General features: G+C 33.0%; 1 protein-coding gene across 7 annotated transcripts in view; it reads right to left on the bottom strand.

Annotated features, from left to right (window-relative positions):
- Positions 1-20,572, bottom strand: part of Ahi1 (Abelson helper integration site 1) — a 102,621-nt gene that overhangs the window by 17,740 nt on the left and 64,309 nt on the right. For 5 of the 7 annotated variants that reach the window (XM_078019079.1, XM_078019082.1, XM_078019084.1 and 2 more), the window contains 2 exons: positions 12,825-13,021; positions 8,696-8,722 (listed from right to left, as the gene is read on the bottom strand). In XM_078019079.1, coding sequence (XP_077875205.1) covers positions 8,696-8,722; positions 12,825-13,021 — 224 coding nt within the window. The remainder of the gene's footprint in view (positions 1-8,695; positions 8,723-12,824; positions 13,022-20,572) is intronic. The other 2 variants (XM_078019080.1, XM_078019081.1) reach the window with 2 other exon arrangements.

The raw sequence follows: 20,572 nt of genomic DNA, 5'->3' as shown, positions 1-20,572 counted from the left end.
CTGAAGGTATGGCTCAGTGGTAGAGTGCTTGCCTAGCATGAACAAAGCTCTGGGTTTGATCTGAAGAAATGTAAAAAACAAAAACAAACAAAAAAACCTAAACCAAACCCTCCCCCAAACTTAAAGTAAATATAAAGTGCTATATAAATTTAATTATTATTATTAACATCATCTAAAAGTAAGAGAATTAGGATATTTAATTTAATATGGTGATGCAATAAATCAGAATTCTATAATTTTAAATGTAAGTACTATATACAAAAAGGACACATTTATCATTTAACTATATATTCATTCCTTTTGTCAGTTTCTTGAAAATGATTTTCCTACATGCCAAACAATGTATTTTAAGATCTGTTGTAAATTAACAGGTGTATGCTGGAGATATGAATTTGTGTTTGTATCTCTGTATGGTCATGGATACACACAAACACACACACACAGTACCTACAATGACTTTTAGTCATCCTCTTTAGAAATTTATGTGCACAATTTATGTGCACTGAAACAAAACAAAACAAAAAACAACAGCAAAGCTTGAAGAGTGTACTGAATGCCACTCTGCTCAAACAGAAAAACTTATCACTCTTTTTAAATAAAATGTTGTTTGCAAAGATAATTATAATTACATGTTCTTGTGGAGTTTTTTAAAAATATAATTCTGTTATTTCTTGACACCTTTCTTTAGAGGTTATTCAAATTTCCATTAAGTGGTGTATAGTAACACAATAGAGCAGACAAGGCAATTTTCAAGGTTTGCAAAAACTGTTATTATTGTTAGTATTAGTCATTTGAAATTAGAACTCAAAGTGTTTTTAAAGCTAGCTTCCATATATTTATCACTTCATTTAGAGGAAGAAAAATAATAATAACCATTAGATAGAGTGAAGCAACATCTATTTTTGAAATATATGCTGTGGAAAAGAATTGCTTAATAATTTTACAACAACAGAAAGGTTGGCTAAGATAGTCTACCCTATACTGATCTACCCTCTTTTCACAACACATTTTTCTGCTTGCTTCATGCAAAAACCACAGTCTGCCAAAGTCAGTTTAGTACCTCCATATTGAAGAACACTTAAAGCATAAAACTTGAATAAAATTCATGATAGGTAAAAAGAAAAAAATCACCTAGAACTTCTCCCAAGTTAATTACAAAACTGTTTTGCCTACTCTTTTAGAGCATAGGCAGCTTTATGCAAAATATGCAAACATTAATTCTCTAGAAGTGGGTTCATTTTAATTTTAAGAACCTCACTGTCCCAAACATAAAACTGAATGCAAAAGACTAAATAAGCTAAGGAAAGTTTCTCTTTTAATCATTAGTTAAAATTGAAAACTTTTGGGAGAGATATAACACTCATTTCCATATATACATACAAGTCTAATCATTTTAGCTGACTTTAGATTGTATGATACCTTCACTACAAATAGAATTGTTCATAATAATTTTTAAGCTTTGAAGACTCCTCAAATTGGTTTTAAGTTATATCTGAATATTCTGATGCTGTTTACATGCTAAATTCACAAGTTCAACTCTTTGCCCATACAGCTGTCAAATTTTCCACCAAATCTATACAATAATGCAGGTTAATATTTTAATCTGAAGACAGTTCTGGAGGCAAAAATAACCCAATAATATTCAGGAAATGTTTACTGCAAATTATTTTTGCAAATTATCTGTTATAAAAATTAAAATCCCAGTTTTGAAAAAGAAGTTAAACAGAAAGCTTGAAGTAAACTAATATTCAAAGTATTTGAAGGCTAGTATTTTTTTTACATTCTCAGAATATAAATTCTAACAGAAGGTTATGTTGCTATGATTTCTAGGTTAGTAAAGCCAATAAATGAGCAGTCCTTAGTATCTTAAGAAACATGATCTCAAGACCTTCAGATGTTTTCTTTATAAACTGGGACAGAGAAGTGAGAAGAGAAGTGAGAGACTGGGAAGGAACTATTAGAGACTTTTTTTTTTGGGGGGGGTACCCAGGATTGAACTCAGGGACACTTTACCATTAAGCCACATTTCTAGTCCCTTTTTATATTTTATTTAGAGATGGGTCTCACTGAGTGACTTAGGGCTTTGCAAAATTACTGAGGCTGGCTTTGAACTTGAGATCCTCCTGCCTCAGCCTCCTGAGTTGCTGGGATTGCAGGTGTGCTCCATGGCACCCAGCTAGAGAGTTTTTTACAATGGTAAGGTACCAAAAAATATTACCTCTAAACTAGTTCATTATGACTAATATTAACTAAAATCAGAAGTCAAATTTGAAGCAGTCATTATGAAGTTTTATTTTGTAATATTTAATCAGATTTTGGGGGGCCTCTGATAGCTACCACGGTGTTGGTGTTTCAAAGATTACTGATATGATTCCTCCAAGTACACTTTAAAATAGATCTTGATTTCCTTCAAGACTTTCACTACTTTTCCATTTAGTCTACTGCCCAGCTTTGCAAGGAAAATGTGACCTTGAACCTCCTGAAATCCTCACTTTCAAACCTATGACTGAATACACCTCCTCCACCTACCCTCATCTCTTCTTTTACTGTCAGAGGAAGAAGTGCATCTGTTTAAGATTAATACCTTCACTGGTGTCCTTGGGGATATCCCTAAAGCTCTTTCAAATTGTACTCTCAACTTCTCCACTGGCTCTTTTTGCCACAAGCTAGAATAGACCCTTCTACTTTAGAACAAAAATTAACAGCAAACAAAAACTCCCTATAATTCTATTTCCCTCAAATTTCATTAGAAGGTAAATTCCTTGAAAAACAGCACACAGTTTCTATCCAGGTACCTCAATCTTTCATTCTTAAAACAGCTACAACAAAGCTTGTTTTTATTGTTAACACTAAATGTGAAGTGAAGGTCACTCTGTACTTTCAATCATGAAATTCAGGAGATTCACACAGGCCTTTGACACTGTCCACAACTCTCCTCTCTTCATTTTTAATCCTGTTTATTTTGTCATACCCATACATTCCTCATTAGTGTGTTTGCTAGATCCACTTTAGCCCTCTTCTACCCTCACATCATATCATATTGTTACTCTGGGCAGGAACATTCATTTTTTACTTTATATGCTTTCTAACACTGTTTCTTATGTTGAAAACATGCCTCTTGGTCATTAAGCTCAGAGCTAACCCAATCTTTCTGTACAATTTATTTTATCAGGAAAAGCTACTACTCTCTGCCTAAGTGCCCAGGTTAGAAAGCTGGACTCTACCTTAACTGCTCCTCACAAGCCACAAAGACCACATATAGAATAACGCCAGCATTCTACATATTGTTAGAACAAGAGAACTCAACTTGCTCATATCCAGTTTTGGAATGCCAGTAAGAAATAATTGTATTTTTAAAAAAATTATTTAAAAATCCTTTCAAAAGAACCCTTTTCCAAACAACTGAAAACCATTATTCTATTCAAATCTCAACTTGATTTTGTCTTCCTTATGATGAAAATATGTGTGTATGTGTGTATATAATATATATATATGTGTGTGTATATATATGTGTGTGTATGTATATGTGTGTGTGTGTGTATGTATATATATATTATTATTTTTTTCCCTCCTCTGTTTCTCTCTTAGTGGTGCTAGGGATTGAAACCCAGGGCCTCATGCATGCAAAGCAAATGTTCCACAAGTAAGCTATATTCCCAGGTTCCAAATGAATAAATAAATATATTTTTAATAAACAGCTTTCTCTGGAATCTCTATTTTTTAAACATTTAAAAATTTTTTTCAGTAAATAATATGTTCCAAGATAGATCCGACTATAATATAGATTACTACTACTATAATATAGATTACTACTTTACATTTATAGAATTCTTATACTAAACATAATTTAATAAATTTTTACTTGGGTGCATTTATTATCACTTACCCTGGATGAATATAATTAAAAAAAAAGAAAAAGAAGATTAAATCCTCTTCAAGACCTCAATACCAGTTACTACCTGGACAGCAATAAGATGAGAACTCTCTCACCCTTCCATCATCAAATCTATATTTTTATTTTCTCTTTAGAATAGTCCCTCCTTTTGAACTCAAGATTATATCCCCTCTCACTTTTTTTTGTAAAGGACTTGATTCCAGTAATTACTACCTCCATGGTACATTATCAACTTTTAAACTACCACCAAATTATTCCCATCTGCAAATAAGTATGCTTTAATATTCCATCTAATATTCCCCTCCACTCCTGCCCTGTTTCTCGGATCCCCAGTCATGATATAATTCCTTAAAAGAATGGCCTATATTTCTGGTCTCAGATTAATTCACTCTGGTTCCATTTTCAACCCATTTCTCTTGTTCTTTTGTCTCCATCATTTAATGAAACAGTTTTACCAAAGTAACCAAAGGCCAACATCTTGCCAAATACAAAGGTCAACTCTGTCTTTATCTTACTCTTCTCTCAGCAGTATACAACCATCTACCACTCTTCTTTCTTGAACTACTCTAGGCTCTTCTTTACTGATATGCCATGTGATATCATTCAGTCTATCAGCTTAAAAAAAGGAAGGAAAGAAGGAACACTCTAAGAAAGAAAGACTTTAGTCCTGACTTCACTACCAAATATGAAACTCATATATCCACTGTCTACCTCATAGATATCCCTATATTTAAAACTCTACTTTTATGACTTGCTCCCTCGACTCTAGTACTCCTTAAACAGAGGGATGGGATAGGAAGGGAGGGAGCATGGGGTTAGAAATGATGGTGAATGTGATGAACATTATTATGCAAAGTACATGTATGACGACACAAATTGGTGTGAATATACTTTGTAGACAACCAGAGATATGACAAATTGTGCTCTATATGTGTAATAAGAATTATAATGCATTCCACTGTCATATAGAAATAAAAAAATTAATTAAAAAAAGCATATTACCAGCACCCACACAATTACTGAAACCAAAAACATGAAATTTATTCCTCATTCCTTCACTTATACCACATTGAACACATCACCAAGTCCTGATGACTCTATTCCCAAAATATACACCAAAACTATCCATTGCCTGCATCTTCATTATTACTACACTAACAGAGGCCTACTACATAAAGAGAGGTCTCCTCTTTATGGACTATAATAGCAGTCTGCTGGCTTCTCTGCTTAAAAGACTCATTCTCTTACAATTCATTCTATTCTCCCTGGCTGGTTTCTCTGATTAAAATACTATTTCTAACTCCTAATCATGCTGGCAAGACCCTTTAATAGAATCTGCATGATCTAGTACTGATTACCCCTTACCCTGTTTATGAAAACATGCTTCCCCTTGCTTCTTCACTACTTTCTTAAGTATAGGTCTTTCTGCTCCTTGAGCATGCCAGTACTACTCTTAAGATCAGAATTTAAGAAACAATTAGCTCCTTGTTAAGGATTTTTTTCTGAGAGGGCTCCTATGATATCCTCAGAGTAGCCTCCACTTGCAAGCATTCTTTATCCCATGGACTTATTTTCTTTGTATCACTTATTTCCATTTTTTTTTATTATTAGTTGTTCAAAACATTACAAAGCTCTTGACATATCACATTTCATACATTTGATTCAAGCAGATTATGAACTCCCATTTTTACCCCGTATCACTTATTTCCTTTGTCTATCTATAATAAAATGTTTTTGTTCACTGTTACATCCCAAGCATTTAGAAAAATACTTGGTAAGCACCAATAAATATTTATATTTATATTTAAAATATAAATTAGAAATATAAATAGAATATTTAGAAAAAAATAAATAAGCTTTCAAGAAAGTAAAAATATGGCTGGAATTTAAGAAAGAAAAAACTTATTTAACAAGCCCTAATGAAAATTCATTATCCAGGATCTAAAAGATGAGAAAGTGCATATACTGTGCTGTGAAGATGAAATACCTTTGATGAGTAATAAGACCATTCAATGTGAAAGAAGTGCTAAAACAACAGCAGATTCATATGCAATAGAATGAAATTCAATTAGTATATCACATCATAAGAAAAAAATAACTCACAAGAGTTACAGACCTAAATGTAAGAAACAAAACTATAAAACTCATAGAAGAAAATGTAAACCTTTGAGATAGGGTTAGGCAATGTTTTTTCACATGTGACACAAGAGAGACAAGTAACCAAAAAAAGAAGAAGAAGAAAATGAACTTCAGAAAAATGAATGAAAACCTCTTTATTTCAAAGAAAAATATAAAGAAAATGGAAATAATATAAATGGGAAAACATATTTGCAGATTATCTATCAGATAAAACACTTGTATTCAATATATATAAAAACCTATTGAAAGTGAACAACAAAAAAGACAAGAAACTCAATTTAAAATCAGGGCAAAGGATTTGAACAAATATCTTTCCAAAGAAAATACCTTGTTTGTGGGATTCTAATATGGTACATACACTTTGGAAAGTAGTCTGACAGTTCCTCAAACTGTCAAAAATACGAGTTACCATATGACTAAATAAGTCCACACCTATATTAAACGTCAGAGAAATAAAAATGTCCGCATCTTCCAAAATATGTTCACAGTAGTATTATTTTTAATAGCTAAAAGGTAGAAACAACTCAAATGTTCATAAACTGATGAAGAGATTAGTAAAATGTAACATATCCAGACTGTGGAATCTTCTTTGGCAATAAAAAACAATACATTTAGAAAATGAAGAAGAATGCTTAAAATATCATTTTGAGTAAAAGAAAGTTACAAAAGACCACGTATTATACAATCCCATTCATATGTAATGTCCTACATGGGCAAAACTATGGAAAGTATATTAGTGGTTACTATGAGTTTGTGATGTGTGTGTGAGCGTGTAGGAATTGGGAATGACTACTAACAGATATGGGAGTTCATTCTGGAGAAATGAAACAGTTCTAAAACCAAAGCTGGATGGCTGCATAACTTGAATAAAGTAAAAAAACAATGAATTATGTACTTTTAAAAAAGATTAATATTGTGGTATGTGAATTACATCTCAATAAAACATATTTAAAAAGAAAAACTGAAGATATTAATAAGGTTAATCTTTCCAGATATAATATGTAATCATTTTTTTTCAATGAGCATTCATTCTACTTTTTCATTTATGAGTATTCACTTTCCCATTACATTTATGTAGAGAACATTCTCCATACAGATTGGCTAAATGTGTGCAGGATGCTTTTACTCTTTGGGCATTCAGACAGCATCACAAAAGAATGGCATGCAATATATTTGTTAAAAATAAAAGAGAAATAACTTTGAATTGCTAGTCAGAGAATAAACTTTTTTTTGAGGGGGCACTAGCCTTTTATACTGTGTATACATAAAATTTAGTAATCTTGGAGCTACAATCATTGTACCAATCAATGCTATCAGAACAAGTTTCCTGAACATCTGCAGCCCCAGTCAGAATATAGCATGTTCTCTTTTTTCTCCATTTTCCTTCTCTTGTCTATATTTGATATCTTGTTGACTTTGTGATAATTAGGTAAAAAGTGATAGGTCCTGACTGATATTGGACAGCTCAGTGATGGGGTAGGCCCAGTATTTTCTGATATGTTTCCTCTGTAAGATGCCCCATGAGGAAAAAGATAACAGCCTACCACATTCTGTGTGTCTGCCACATGGTCGTGGGTACTTATTGAATTAAAAAAAATTTCCTGCATTGACACTATATGAAGCAGTCTTTGATCACACCAACACCATTCTAATTCTTTCCCTTCTCATCTTTTATTTTGTGACATATAATTATATTTGATAAATGAATGTTTAACTGAACTTTGGAAGTGGCAGAAAAGGGAAGAATGAAAGAACAAGACCATTCCAACTCCTTAATTTATTTTCTCAACAACTGAGTTAAAGGTTATAAATAAATAAAATAGTCTTTTTTGTAAAAGGAGGACTGCTGCTGTGTATATCTCATACACTTTAGTTCACACTCTCTAATATCAAGGGTCTCTTTGTGTACTATAGTTGTTAGATTAAATTTGGATTCTCAGGTAAACCACAAACTCATTAAGCCTCAGCCTCCTCCTTTCAAAATTAAGAATAACAATAATATCTAATCTGTCCTTCAGGATTATTATATGATTAAATGGGGAAAGAGTACAAAACACTTTGATAAATAATTAAAGCATTATCAGCACAACATATAATTAACTGCAACTTGTATGCATTTCAATACTTATAAAATTTATTTAGCATATACCCATCAGATTATACTGGTTGATGTCTCCTGTGTATTAATTATCATGTAAAATTTATTTGGACTAAGATATAGCCCAGTGGTAGAGTGCTTACCTTGTGTGTGTGAGGCTCTGGGTTCAATTCCCAGCACCCCATCCCTCAAAACAAAACAAGACAAAACAAAACAAAAAAAGCATAAAATTTTTCTCAGAGAATGAAAAAACCTGCTAGTTCTTTACTGAAAATATATCCCATCACATATTCTTTTTATTTTATTCTTTTTTTCATTTATTATTTCTAAATCTTCAAAATTGTGAAATTACTTGCTAAATTTTTTAGCAAGTAATTTTTACTGAATTCTAAGATCCCAGTGTAATAATCCCTTAAAAAATTCTAATTCCAATTAAGGAAAGTGTATACCAGATTAATTTACGTAGAGTTTCTAAACTCTACAAGAATGCATTGCAACTCTCTGGTGTAGCACAATGAAAACTATAGTTTAAAGTTACCTTCCTGGTATTAAGAACTACTTACTTTTGCAGCACAGGATCGTATCACCTCCTAAAAGACATACAGTACAATAAAGAAGTATTCATAATTTCATTGAAATAAAGTATAAACTCTTTTCAATTCATTCAGATATTGACCTTGCAATAACCAAAAACAGCATTTGGGAGAGTTTATCACCCTGCAGTTATTACTCTGCATTGTTTCCAATAAGTTGGAAGGAGTATAAATTAAAGGCAGTAATCAACAGACTTGTGAGAGCCCATGTGTCTTCCTCAATAAAGACCTGTCTTCTCAATAAACCTGGAGTAAACACTAAAATTCTGCAGTAAAATACTAATGTCTAAAAGATACCCCAAATTAACTGTAGTATAATTACATCTATAAAATATCCATAAATATAATTTCTAAATTAATAATTTATACCAGGGGACATCTCAAAAACACCACTGAATGGTAAAGAATATGACTAGTGTTTAAAAAGCTAAAAAAGGAAACTACTTGCAATTCATAGGACAAGGCCAAGAAAAGATCATTTTTGAAAGGGAAACTAATAAGTCAACACATAATAGAAAATTACAAACTTTTCTCCTAAGGACACACCAAAAATACATAATTCAAATTAAGGTTAACCAGTATATATCATCAGTCTAGTAAAAAACTAAAGAAAAAGAGTAATAATCAACATAGGGTTTAGAAAAAAAAGAGTACTGAAAATAAAATATATCAACTTTTTATTCAGAAACTTCTAAGGAACTGTATCTAAAGGAGAGTAGTAATTTAATTACTGAAAGAGTGTTCCTCTTCTGGAAAGTGTGGATAATACTAGTACCCACTACTATCCTACAGAATGGTTTGAGGATTAAATAAACATGTAAAGACTTAGAACAGTGCCAGAAATATATTATGTCAATTATTACTTATAATGAAACAGATATTATCAATGGCCAATATAAGGTGAAATATCCTCTGAGGTAGAGAAAATTAATCAACTTTTCTCAAAACTGGCATAAAACATTTTTAAATTCATCCAATTCTTTCTGCTCTGATGCTACTTAATAAGTACCTCTGTGATCTACAGACTTAGGTTAGAATGGGAGGCTGATCTTAAGTTTCCCAACAGATGGGAAGGTCTACCTTTCATTAAAAGATATTTTTTCAGGTTTATTAATCAACTTTTTGTAGGATTGATTACTTCTAATAGGTAACCCAAACTCTGAGCAACTGTGGATACATTGGTAAGAGCAAATTTTTGGATCTGAAAACTTTTGAGATATATCTACCTGTGAAGTCTTATTGAGGTTGCAGAATGCCTTTTAGGTACTGCTATGGCAGCAACATACAATGAAGTCTAACTATGAGACAAACAATTTATATTTTTACTACATGTTAATGTTACCAAATCAGGGAGTTTTGATATGTCCTTTATTTGCTAATGAGCAAACACCTCTTAAATACCTTCTGAGCTGAATTTATTATACAGTTCTCTCTCTCTCTCTCTCTCTCTCTCTCTCTCTCTCTCTTACACACACACACACACACACACACACACACACACACACACACACACAATCACATCCTAAACCTGAACTATAATCTATTAGAAAATACTCCAATTTTAGTAACAAAGAAACAATTATCTCTAATAACAGACTTCTATAAATTGATGAACAACCTATAAAAAAAAAGGAATTTTGAGTCTATTGAAAAATAATTACAAGAAACAAACAAAAAAGACATTGTGACAAAAGGTGGGGATCCCGTCAACCCCCAAACTTGCAAAATATAAAAAGAATAAAGAAATAATAGAATTCCCGTCTTATAGATGAGGAAAAATTAGGCTTACTTATCTGGAATAACAAAGTAGGTATAGGTTGGTGCCACAGACCTATGTCTGTGCCTAAGCTGTAAAGCCTTAACTATTTTCACTTATCTTTTTTTCTGCATTCTTAAGGATGTTTCTGAAATTAGTTCTCCAGGCTATACTACTGATCTGATATTTTTATGTGTCAATTTTCCCCTTTACCATTTGCAATGTAGAATTAATTGAACCTTGCCTTTTAAACTTCTTTAAATTCTTTTTACCTTAGCCAGATAACTTTTACATCAAAATCCCAGACTGTATTTCCATTTCTTCATTAATAGAAACCCCAATTTCTTCTATTTTATTGAGAACAAAACCTAAAACATTCTGTTTATTAGAACAAATTATTTTAAGATATGCTTTGCCTTTTCTTTTTTAATGCACATAATCCTTTTAATGGCCCATCTCTGGCCTTAAATGAGATCAATAAATTTTACCATTTTGAACTCAGGCTGTCCAGTGGGTTTCGTACAGTCCCTAAACCTATCTCTGGTGGATTTCAGTACTCTTATTCTGTGGCTCTACTGAAATGAAATGGAATATGCTGTTCCTGTCTTGTTTTGGGGGCTGTAAAGAGAATTTACTCTCGAGACGTACAACGATTTTTTTTTTCATTAACTGATACTGTTCTATTAGTTTGGGTGATACTGCTTCTTCTTTATCTAATGCCTCTGTGATCTCATTCACTAGTTTCCATACAAAATTCCTCCACAGTATAACACTAGTAGAGGCTCAATAGGTACACATGGAAAAACAATTAGCTACTACTACTTTTTATAATGTTAGAAATGTTTTAAAAAATAGCAAGGGAGATTATGCACATAATATTCCAATTTTATGTTAAAAAACTTTATATCTATCCTTTGAACAGAAATTGGTTTTCTGTCTGTAAAAATAAGGGTAACCATCACCATCATGCCTATCTTACAAGGCTACTACAACAATAAAAGAGGCAATGTGAGTACTACAGTGAAAAGACTCTAATTAATAGTTGTTTGAATACCTGTCACTACCTACCAGACTTGAGGTAAATAAAGGTCAAGGATTTCACATTTTTATGTTCTCTGGAGTGACTTCAATATAGTAGATAATCAATAAATATTTTAAATAACTAAACTTTCTTTGTTCCAAGTGTTAGAGCTCAACTTGGAAGTCCAAGATATATTTGGTCAACACTTTCTACAAATATAGTGCACAGGTGTAGAGAGCAAAAGTGGTTTTTTGCAGAGGCTATTAGCAGGTACTCAGTACACAAATGTATGGTATCAGATAGGAGAACGCCAATTAGAAAATAGGAAACCATGGAGGAAGGTCAAGAGCTGGGAAAAATGTAAAGAATGGGAAAGTTTTGGAAAGAAAATTAAGGTGCAGACTGATCTCCCTGAAATGAAGACTGAAAAAAAAGTGGTTAAAGACAAAATAAGATATAGCACTGTGTAAAGGGAAGTTTAGGAATTTAGTTTTTCCTTAGATCACCTAGTCTATTTTAGTTTTTAATTTTTTAGTTATGTAGACTAGGGGATACAGAGAACTGCCTTCAGGGAGCTTACAGTTTAGATGAGAGCCTAAAACACCTATTTATTATGTTCTAAGTGTTGGGAACTGTGAATTTAGACCAGTTGGTCTCAGCGGATGGTCCTCTGACCAGCAGCATTGCCTGGGACTTGTCAGAAATGACAAATCATAAGACATCTCAGATCTGTTGAATCACAAACTCTAGGTGTGGAGCCTGGCAAGCTGTGCTTTGATAGGACTATCAAGTGTTTCCGATACACACTAAAGTTTGAGAACCACTGAAGGAAACATGAGATTTGGAGCAAGATTTTTTGGGAATCTGAACACCTGGACAGAGATTGTATGAATACTATCATCTTTCTAAGAAGTGGTCCTGTGGTATGACCCTGAGAATTCACAGGCTGTGGGTCAGAGGCTGTTAACTTCCTCTTGTCCCTCAGAGATCCTACTGGGCAGGATTGAGAAGGCTACCGTTTCTCTTCCTTTCCTAGGAATGGAGTCACAACCATATGTGTCAAGTCCTACTTATGCTCTTCTTTAAAGCCTTCCTTACAACTAGGTCTTGGGCTCGTATTTACAGAAATAACAAGTCAAGACAGTATGACAAATTATCCTAAATTTAGTTAGTCTAGTATAATTAATGATTTCAGAAAGGAACTATGAAAGTATATGAAAACCTAGATTTAAGAAATTAACTTACTTCATTAATATTCGTTTGCAAGGCAATATAAAATACAATAGAAGTGGTTTTAAGTTTTTAATAATAATTAAACATACTGTGACAGTTTCAAGTCTCTGCTTCACTATCTGCATCTTTGTTGAAGAATTTTCAGTGTGGACAAATTCATCAATTTGAAAAGAGCCTTGATGAGGCAGTTTAGGACAGGTACATAAAGCATCTTGGCTTTGGTGTATTCCAGGTAATGGAAATGTTCCATTGTAGCGTTTGAACATTTCAGCCTCCTGCTGGGCTACTGAAAAAAAATGAATCCATCATTAGTTCGATTCATCATTGCAAAAGCATAACCAAATGATTAAGCCACGAAATTGTAGCATTCAACAAATGATCAGATACTGCATAAAATTTTAAAAACTAGGTTAAAAAGACAACATAACTGACAAAATATAAAATTACTAGATACACTAAAATCACGAGAAAGGAAATATTGGGGGCTGGGGATATAGCTCAGTTGGTAGAGTGCTTGCCTCGCGTGCACAAGGCCCTGGGTTCAAACCCTGCCACCGCAAAAAAAAAAAAGAAATATAATTATTTCACAGTTTCATGTCAAAAAGTATTGTAATTGAGCCTTAAAGGCCATGCAAACTGATATGGGAGCATAACTTGTTGAACACAGGTATATATAAAACAGAATATTAAAAAAATAGGGATCAAAGATATTTAAAGAGATGTTATAATAATAAAAATAAATATTCACGAATCCATCTCACTACAATTGTTCTCATGTTTCTATATATCTCTTCCAATCTTTATACTTACATACTTTTATAAAAAAATGCCATAAGGTGAATATATTTTAATGCTTTCTCAATTAAATGAAAATATTCTCATAAATCTACAATGATACAATTAACATGTTTTGTAATATCTAATGAAGTAACATAATTTTTTAAATGCATTTTCCAATTACTGAATATTTACAACGTTTTCTGTTTTTCCTTATTATAGACATTGCATGAATAAGTTCTTTCAAAGTGGACTTCTCTTCTTAACATATTTTCTATTTTGTATTTAATTCCCCAGAGCGGGAAAGATGACTCAATGACTCAAAGGTGATGTTTTTTGATGATGATGACCACAATGACAACCACAGCCATGAGAACACTGCACTGTACTTTTACGTTTTTTAGGAAGCTTTCACATATTTTATCTCATGTGATCATTTAAAACAGATGAATCTGAAACAATTTTAAATGCCTATCTGTATACACAGAGGAGAAAAATGTATGCAATCATCATTTAAAAACTACTTCCTCACCAAAAAAACAAATAACCCAATCATTAAATGGGCCAAGGACCTGAACAGACACTTCTCAGAAGAGGATATACAATCAATGAACAAATATATGAAAAAATGCTAATCATCTCTAGCATTTAGAGAAATGCAAATCAAAACTACTCTAAGATTTCATCTCACTCCAGTCAGAATGGCAGCTATTATGAAGACAAACAACAATAAGTGGGGAAAAAGGTACATTCATACACTGCTGGTAGGATTGCAAATTGGTGTAGCCAATCTGGAAAGCAATATAGATTCCTTGGAAAACTGGGAATGGAATCACCATTTGACCCAGCTATTCCTTTCCTCGGTCTATACCCAAAGGACTTAAAAGTAACACAGTACAGAGACACAGCCACATCAATGTTTACTACAGCACAATTCACAATAGCTAAACTGTGGGACCAACCTAGATGCCCTTCAGTAGATGAATGGATAAAAAAAAGTGGCATATATACACAATGGAATATTACTCAGCAATAACAGAGAATAAGATCATGGTATTTGCAGATAAATGGATGGAGTTGGAGAAGATATTGCTAAGTGAAGTAAGCCAATCCCCAAAAAACCAAAGGCCGAATGTTCTCTCTGATAAGTGGATGCTGATCCCTAATTGGGGGGGGGGGCATGGGAGGATGGAACAAATGAAGAACTTTTTTTATTTGGGGAGAGGAGAGAGAGAGGTGGGCAAAGTGCATGGGGCAAGAAAGATGGTGTAATGAGGGACATGATTACCCTGTGTACATGTATGACTGCATATATGGTGTGAAGCTACATCGTGTGCAACCAGATAAATGAAAAGTTGTGTGCAAATGAAGGCAGTACTAAAAAGAAAGTTCATTTCATGAAGTTCAATCCTTAAAAGAAGAAAATGTCAACAAATAAATGACTTAACATTACATCTCAAAGCCCTAGATAAGAAAAATAAATCTACACCAAAAGCAGTAGAAGATAGGAAATAATCAAAATCAGAGCTGAAATCAATGAAAATGAAACAAAAGAATCTATTGGAAAAATTGACAAAACAAAAAGTTGGTTCTTTGAAAAAAATAAATAAAATTGACAAATGCTTAGCCATGCTTATGAAAACAAGGAGAGAGAAAAGTCAAATTACTAACATACGTGATGAAAAAGGAAATATCACAATAGACACTACAGAAATACAGATGATAATTAGAAATTATTTTGAAAACTTGTACTCCAATAAAATAGAAAATATCAAAGGTATTGACAAACTCTAGAGTCATATTATTTGCCCAAATCGAATCAGGATGATATATCCAATTTAAACAGATCAAATTTTAAACAAGAAAATAGAAGATGCCACCAAAAGCCTATTAACCATAAAAAAAAAAAAAAAAAAAAGCCTGGGACTAGCTGGAGTTCCACAAGACCTTTAAAGAAGAACTAATACCAACACTCTTTAATTATTTCAGGATATAGAAAAAGAGGAAGCATTTCCAAACTCATTCTATAGGACAATATCACCCTGATTCCAAAACCAGGCAAAGACATATCAAAGAAAGAAAACTTCAGACCAATATTTCTAATGAACACAGATGCAAAAATTCTCCACAAAATTCTAGCAAATCAAATACAAAAACATATCAAAACAATAGTATACCATGATAAAAGTGGAGTTCATCCCAGGGATGCAAGGTTGATTCAATGTATGGAAATGAATAAATGTAATTCATTACATCAATAGACTTAAAGATAAGAACCATATGATCATCTCAACAGATGCAGAAAAAGCATTCAACAAAATACGGTACCCCTTCATGTTCAAAACATTAGAAAAATTAGGGATAACAGGAACATATCTCAACATCATAAAAGCTATCTGTGCTATGCCCAAGGCCAACATCATTCTAAATGGAGAAAAATTGAAAGCATTCCCTCTAAAAACTGGAACAAGACAGGGATGCCCTCTTTCACCACTTTTATTTAACATAGTTCTTGAAATGCTGGCCAGAGTAATTAGATGGACAAAAGAAATTAAAGGGATACAGATAGGAAAAGAAGAACTCAAATTAGCACTATTTGCCGGCAATATGATTCTATACCTAGAAGACCCAAAAAATTCCACCAGAAAACTTCTAGAACTAGTAAATGAATTCAGGAAAGTAGCAGGTTACAAAATCAACACCCATAAATCAAAGGCATTTCTGAATATCAGTGACAAATTCTCTGAAAGGGAAATGGGGAAACTACCCCATTTACAATAGCATCAAAAATAAAATAAAATAAAATACTTGGGAATCAACCTAACTACAGAATGCTAAAGAAAGAAATTAAAGAAGACCTTAGAAGATGGAAAGATCTCTCTTGTTCTTAGATATGCAGAATGAATATTTTCAAATTGACCATACTACCAAAAGCATTACACAGATTAATGCAATTCCAATCAAAATCCCAATGACATTCCTCATAGAAATAGAATAAGCAGTCATGAAATTCATCTGAAAAAATAAGAGACCCAGAGTAGCTAAAGCAATTCTTAGAAGGAAGAGTCAAGCAGATAGCATCACTATTCCAGACCTTAAAGTATACTACAGAGCAATAGTAACAAAATCAGCATGGTATTGGCACCAAAAGAGACTGGTAGACAAATTGTACATAAAAGAGGACACAGAGACTAAACCACATAATTACAGTTATCTTATATTAGACAAAGGCATCATAAATGTACATTGGAGAAAAGATAGCCTCATCAACAAACAGTGCTGGGAAAACTGGAAATCCATATGCCACAAAATGAAATGAAGCCTCTCTTTTACGATGCAAAACTCAAAGTGGATAAAGGATCTAAGAATTAAACCAGAGACCCTGTGCCTAATAGAAGAAAAAGCAGGCCCAAACATCCATCATATCGGATTAGGCTCCTACTTCCTTAACAAGACTACTATAGTGCAAGAATGAAAATCAAGAATTAATAAATGGAATGGATCAAACCAAAAAGCTTCTTCTCAGCAAAAGAAACAATTGGTGAGGTGAATAAAGAGTCTACATCTTGGGAGCAAATCTTTACCCCTCACACATCAGATAGAGCACTAATCTCTAGGGTCTATAAAGAACTCACAAAGCTAAACTCCCCCCCGCAAAAAAAATAACCCAATCAATAAATGGGCCAAGGACTTAACAGATGCTTCTCAGAAGAGGATATACAACTAATCAATAAATATATGAAAAAATGTTCAACATCTCTAGCAATTAGAGAAATGCAAATCACTCTAAGATTTCATCTCATTCCAGTCAGAATGGCAGCTATCAAGAATACAAACAACAATAAGTGTTTCGAGGATGTAGGGAAAAAGGTCCATTCATACATTGCTGGTGGGACTGCAAATTGGTACAGTCAATACGGAAAGCAGTATGGAGATCCATTGGAAAACTGGAAACGGAACCAACTTTTTACCCAGCTATCCCTCTCCTCAGTCTAAACACACAGAACTTAAAAACAGCATCCTCCAGAGACACAGCCACATTAATGTTTACTGCAGCACAATTCACAACAGCTAAACTGTGGAACCAACCTAGATGTCCTTCAGCAGATGAATGGATAAAGAAAATGTGGCATATATACACAATGGAATATTATTCAGCAACAAAAGAGAATAAAATCATGGCGACTACAGGAAAATGGATGGAGGTGGAGAAGATAATGCTAAGTGAAGTCAGTTAATCCCCAAAAAACAAATGCCAAATGTTTTCTCTAATATAAAAAGACTGATTCATAGTGGGGTTGGGAAGGGGAGAAGGGGAAGATTAGACAAACTCTAGATAGGGCAAAGGGGAGGGAGGAGAGGGAGAGAAGGGAAGGGAAAAGGGGGTAAAAGAAAGATGGTGGAATGAGATGGACATCACTACTCTAAGTACGTGTATGAAGCAGACATGAATGATGTGAATATACTTTGTGTACAAGGAGAGATATGAAAAATTATGCTTTACATATGTAATATGAATTGTAATGCATTCTGCTGTCATATATAACAAATTAGAATAAAAAATTTTAAAAACAGAAAAAAGAATGAGGAAAAAAATGTGCAAAAGATTCAGACACTAGAAATGGAAGCTGCTTACAAGTTCTTGGGCTCTTCCCTCCCTTACTCTCCACAAATACACACTCAATCCACCTGTATACTTTTAAAAATTTGTTATACATGACAGCAGAATGCATTTTAGTTCGTATTACACATATAGAGCACAATTTTTCATATCTCTGATTGTACACCCATCTGTATATTCTTTCATTGTGAAAAAAGGTTATAATAGATGGCTCCAAGTATTCCTTTAAGATCTATGCTTTTAATATTTCAGTGGTTTCTAATACACTTTTAGGTCATAGCTGAACTATGACATTGCAATGAAATAACTACATTTTTCTACTTCAGTTTTCTTCTTTTAGCTAATATACATTTGCATGTTTAAAATTTAGATTTGTCCTAATCTGGTAGGTTTAAAATTCATGATTTTAACAATCTCATCCTCTTTCTTTCATCATTTTTTGAGAGTCATCATTTACAAGCACTGGAGTGGGCCCTGGGAATACAAAGATTCTGGTCTTGGAGTTTCAGCCTTCTGGAAGTGAACAGATTAGTGTAAAGTGCTAAGTGGGATAGCAGAGGAAGGGAAAGGTGCTGAGAGTACATGGGTGGCAATTCTTTGCTTAAAGAATGTTATATATATCAAAACACTTCTAAGTTCACCTCCAAAAAAATTCTTAAAATAACTGACAATTCTTTGATTTATATAATCTCAGCGCTTTTATGCATTTTCTGTCCTTAAATAATTATAAAAAATAACATGGGGGGGGGGCTGGGATTGTGGCTCAGTGGTAGAGCACTTGCCTTACATATGTGAGGCATTGGGTCCGGTTCTCAGAACCTCATGTAAATTAAAAAACATAAATAAAGGTCCATCAACAACTAAAAAAATAATGAAAAACCACATGGTTTTCTCAGGAGGATTTTAATCTCTAAATAGGAGAATGGAGGAAATAAAATATTTTAATCTACTGCCCTTTGCATTTAAAGCAAATATAAGGTTTGGTATTAAAATCTATGTGTACTTATGTTATTGACTTTAAAGTTCAAATAGAAATCATCATATATTATTTATAGCACACTATGTTAACAGTAAGATTTCCTTTGGGTCAATGTTTAATTCCTTTGCTCAAGATTTGTTATTAATATTTTACCTTGTTATTACACAAAGTCATCTTATACGTCTAAATGCTTTATAAATTATCACATTTGAAGTATAATATGATTACGGTAAACAGGTATTTTGCAGCTTCCCAGCCTTTACCAGTAAGGCAGAATTCTACTTCTCTTTCTTTAACATTTGCTCTATGCAGAGAAGCTTCAACAGCTTATGTTTTTTATTGTTTTTTACCTGGTCGTACTTTTCCCGATTCAGATAATCTTTTGATACTATGTAGATAGATCCAGTTTCTATTGAATAACACTTCAATTCTGGGAGCCTGGGTATGTTTCATGGACTGTTAGTAATTCAATATTCCCCTGATGTAATTAATTTAATGTTTATTTATTTATGTTTGTGTCAAAGGGGATTGAATCCAGAGCCTTGCATATACTCGGCAAGTACTCTTTCACGACCTTATCTGCAGCCCTTCCTTGACATAATTTGATATATCAAGTAAAATGTATGTGTTACTAATATAACTTGTTTAAAAAGCTATACAAGAATATGTAGCAGATCTGAGTCTCATAATAAAAAATGGGAGACTGTACCATCATTTGACAAATCCATTAGTAGCACATTAAATTATGATAACCTATCTATAATATGATAACCTATCTATATCCCCTGCAGCACATACTATTCTTTTCTTGGTTTCCTATTCCATTATCAATAATCACACATTAAGCTATTAAACTCAAAGTGTGTGACATGTATATTGCTATGAAAAATAGCCAGGATTTCCCTACTAGAGTCTGGTCCATGAACTCTAATAATACCAACACTTCATGCCTTGCTTGACCATTTCCCTTCGATAAAATAGAATAGGTATTATATTTATTTTACAGGTAAAAAAACAACACAGAAATGTTAAATTACTTTCCAGGGCCAAAGAGAAAGTGACAGGATTTTATCTAGATCCCCGGTGTTCTGACTTCTACTCCAGTGTTGTTTACTTTGTATTGCACAATTCTTCCTTTTGGTGCACTTTAAGAAGCACCAATGTAAGCATAAAAAGAGGCCTGGATGAGGAATTTGGTGCTCTGGTTTATGCTTAAAGTCATTGAGTAGTTTTTCATATATTCTGAATCCTTGAATGGCATAAACTTTCAAAGTATTCAAGATATAAAGAATATTAAAATACATTTTTTAGGATATAACCAAGAAGTAGTTTCAGCATCTCTTAAAATGTGGCATCTATATCTCTCACTTTATCTTACTAGGCTAAAAATAAATATTTAAAACTCTGTCCTATGATTTGTTATATTTGTTATGGCATAATTTCATCCAAGTATGAGAATT

The sequence above is a fragment of the Ictidomys tridecemlineatus genome, chromosome 8 (genome assembly GCF_052094955.1).
Source record: "Ictidomys tridecemlineatus isolate mIctTri1 chromosome 8, mIctTri1.hap1, whole genome shotgun sequence".
Lineage (NCBI taxonomy): Eukaryota > Metazoa > Chordata > Mammalia > Rodentia > Sciuridae > Ictidomys > Ictidomys tridecemlineatus.
The sequence above is the reverse complement of the archived record's forward strand: the minus strand, read 5'-3'. Positions and strand labels throughout refer to the sequence as shown.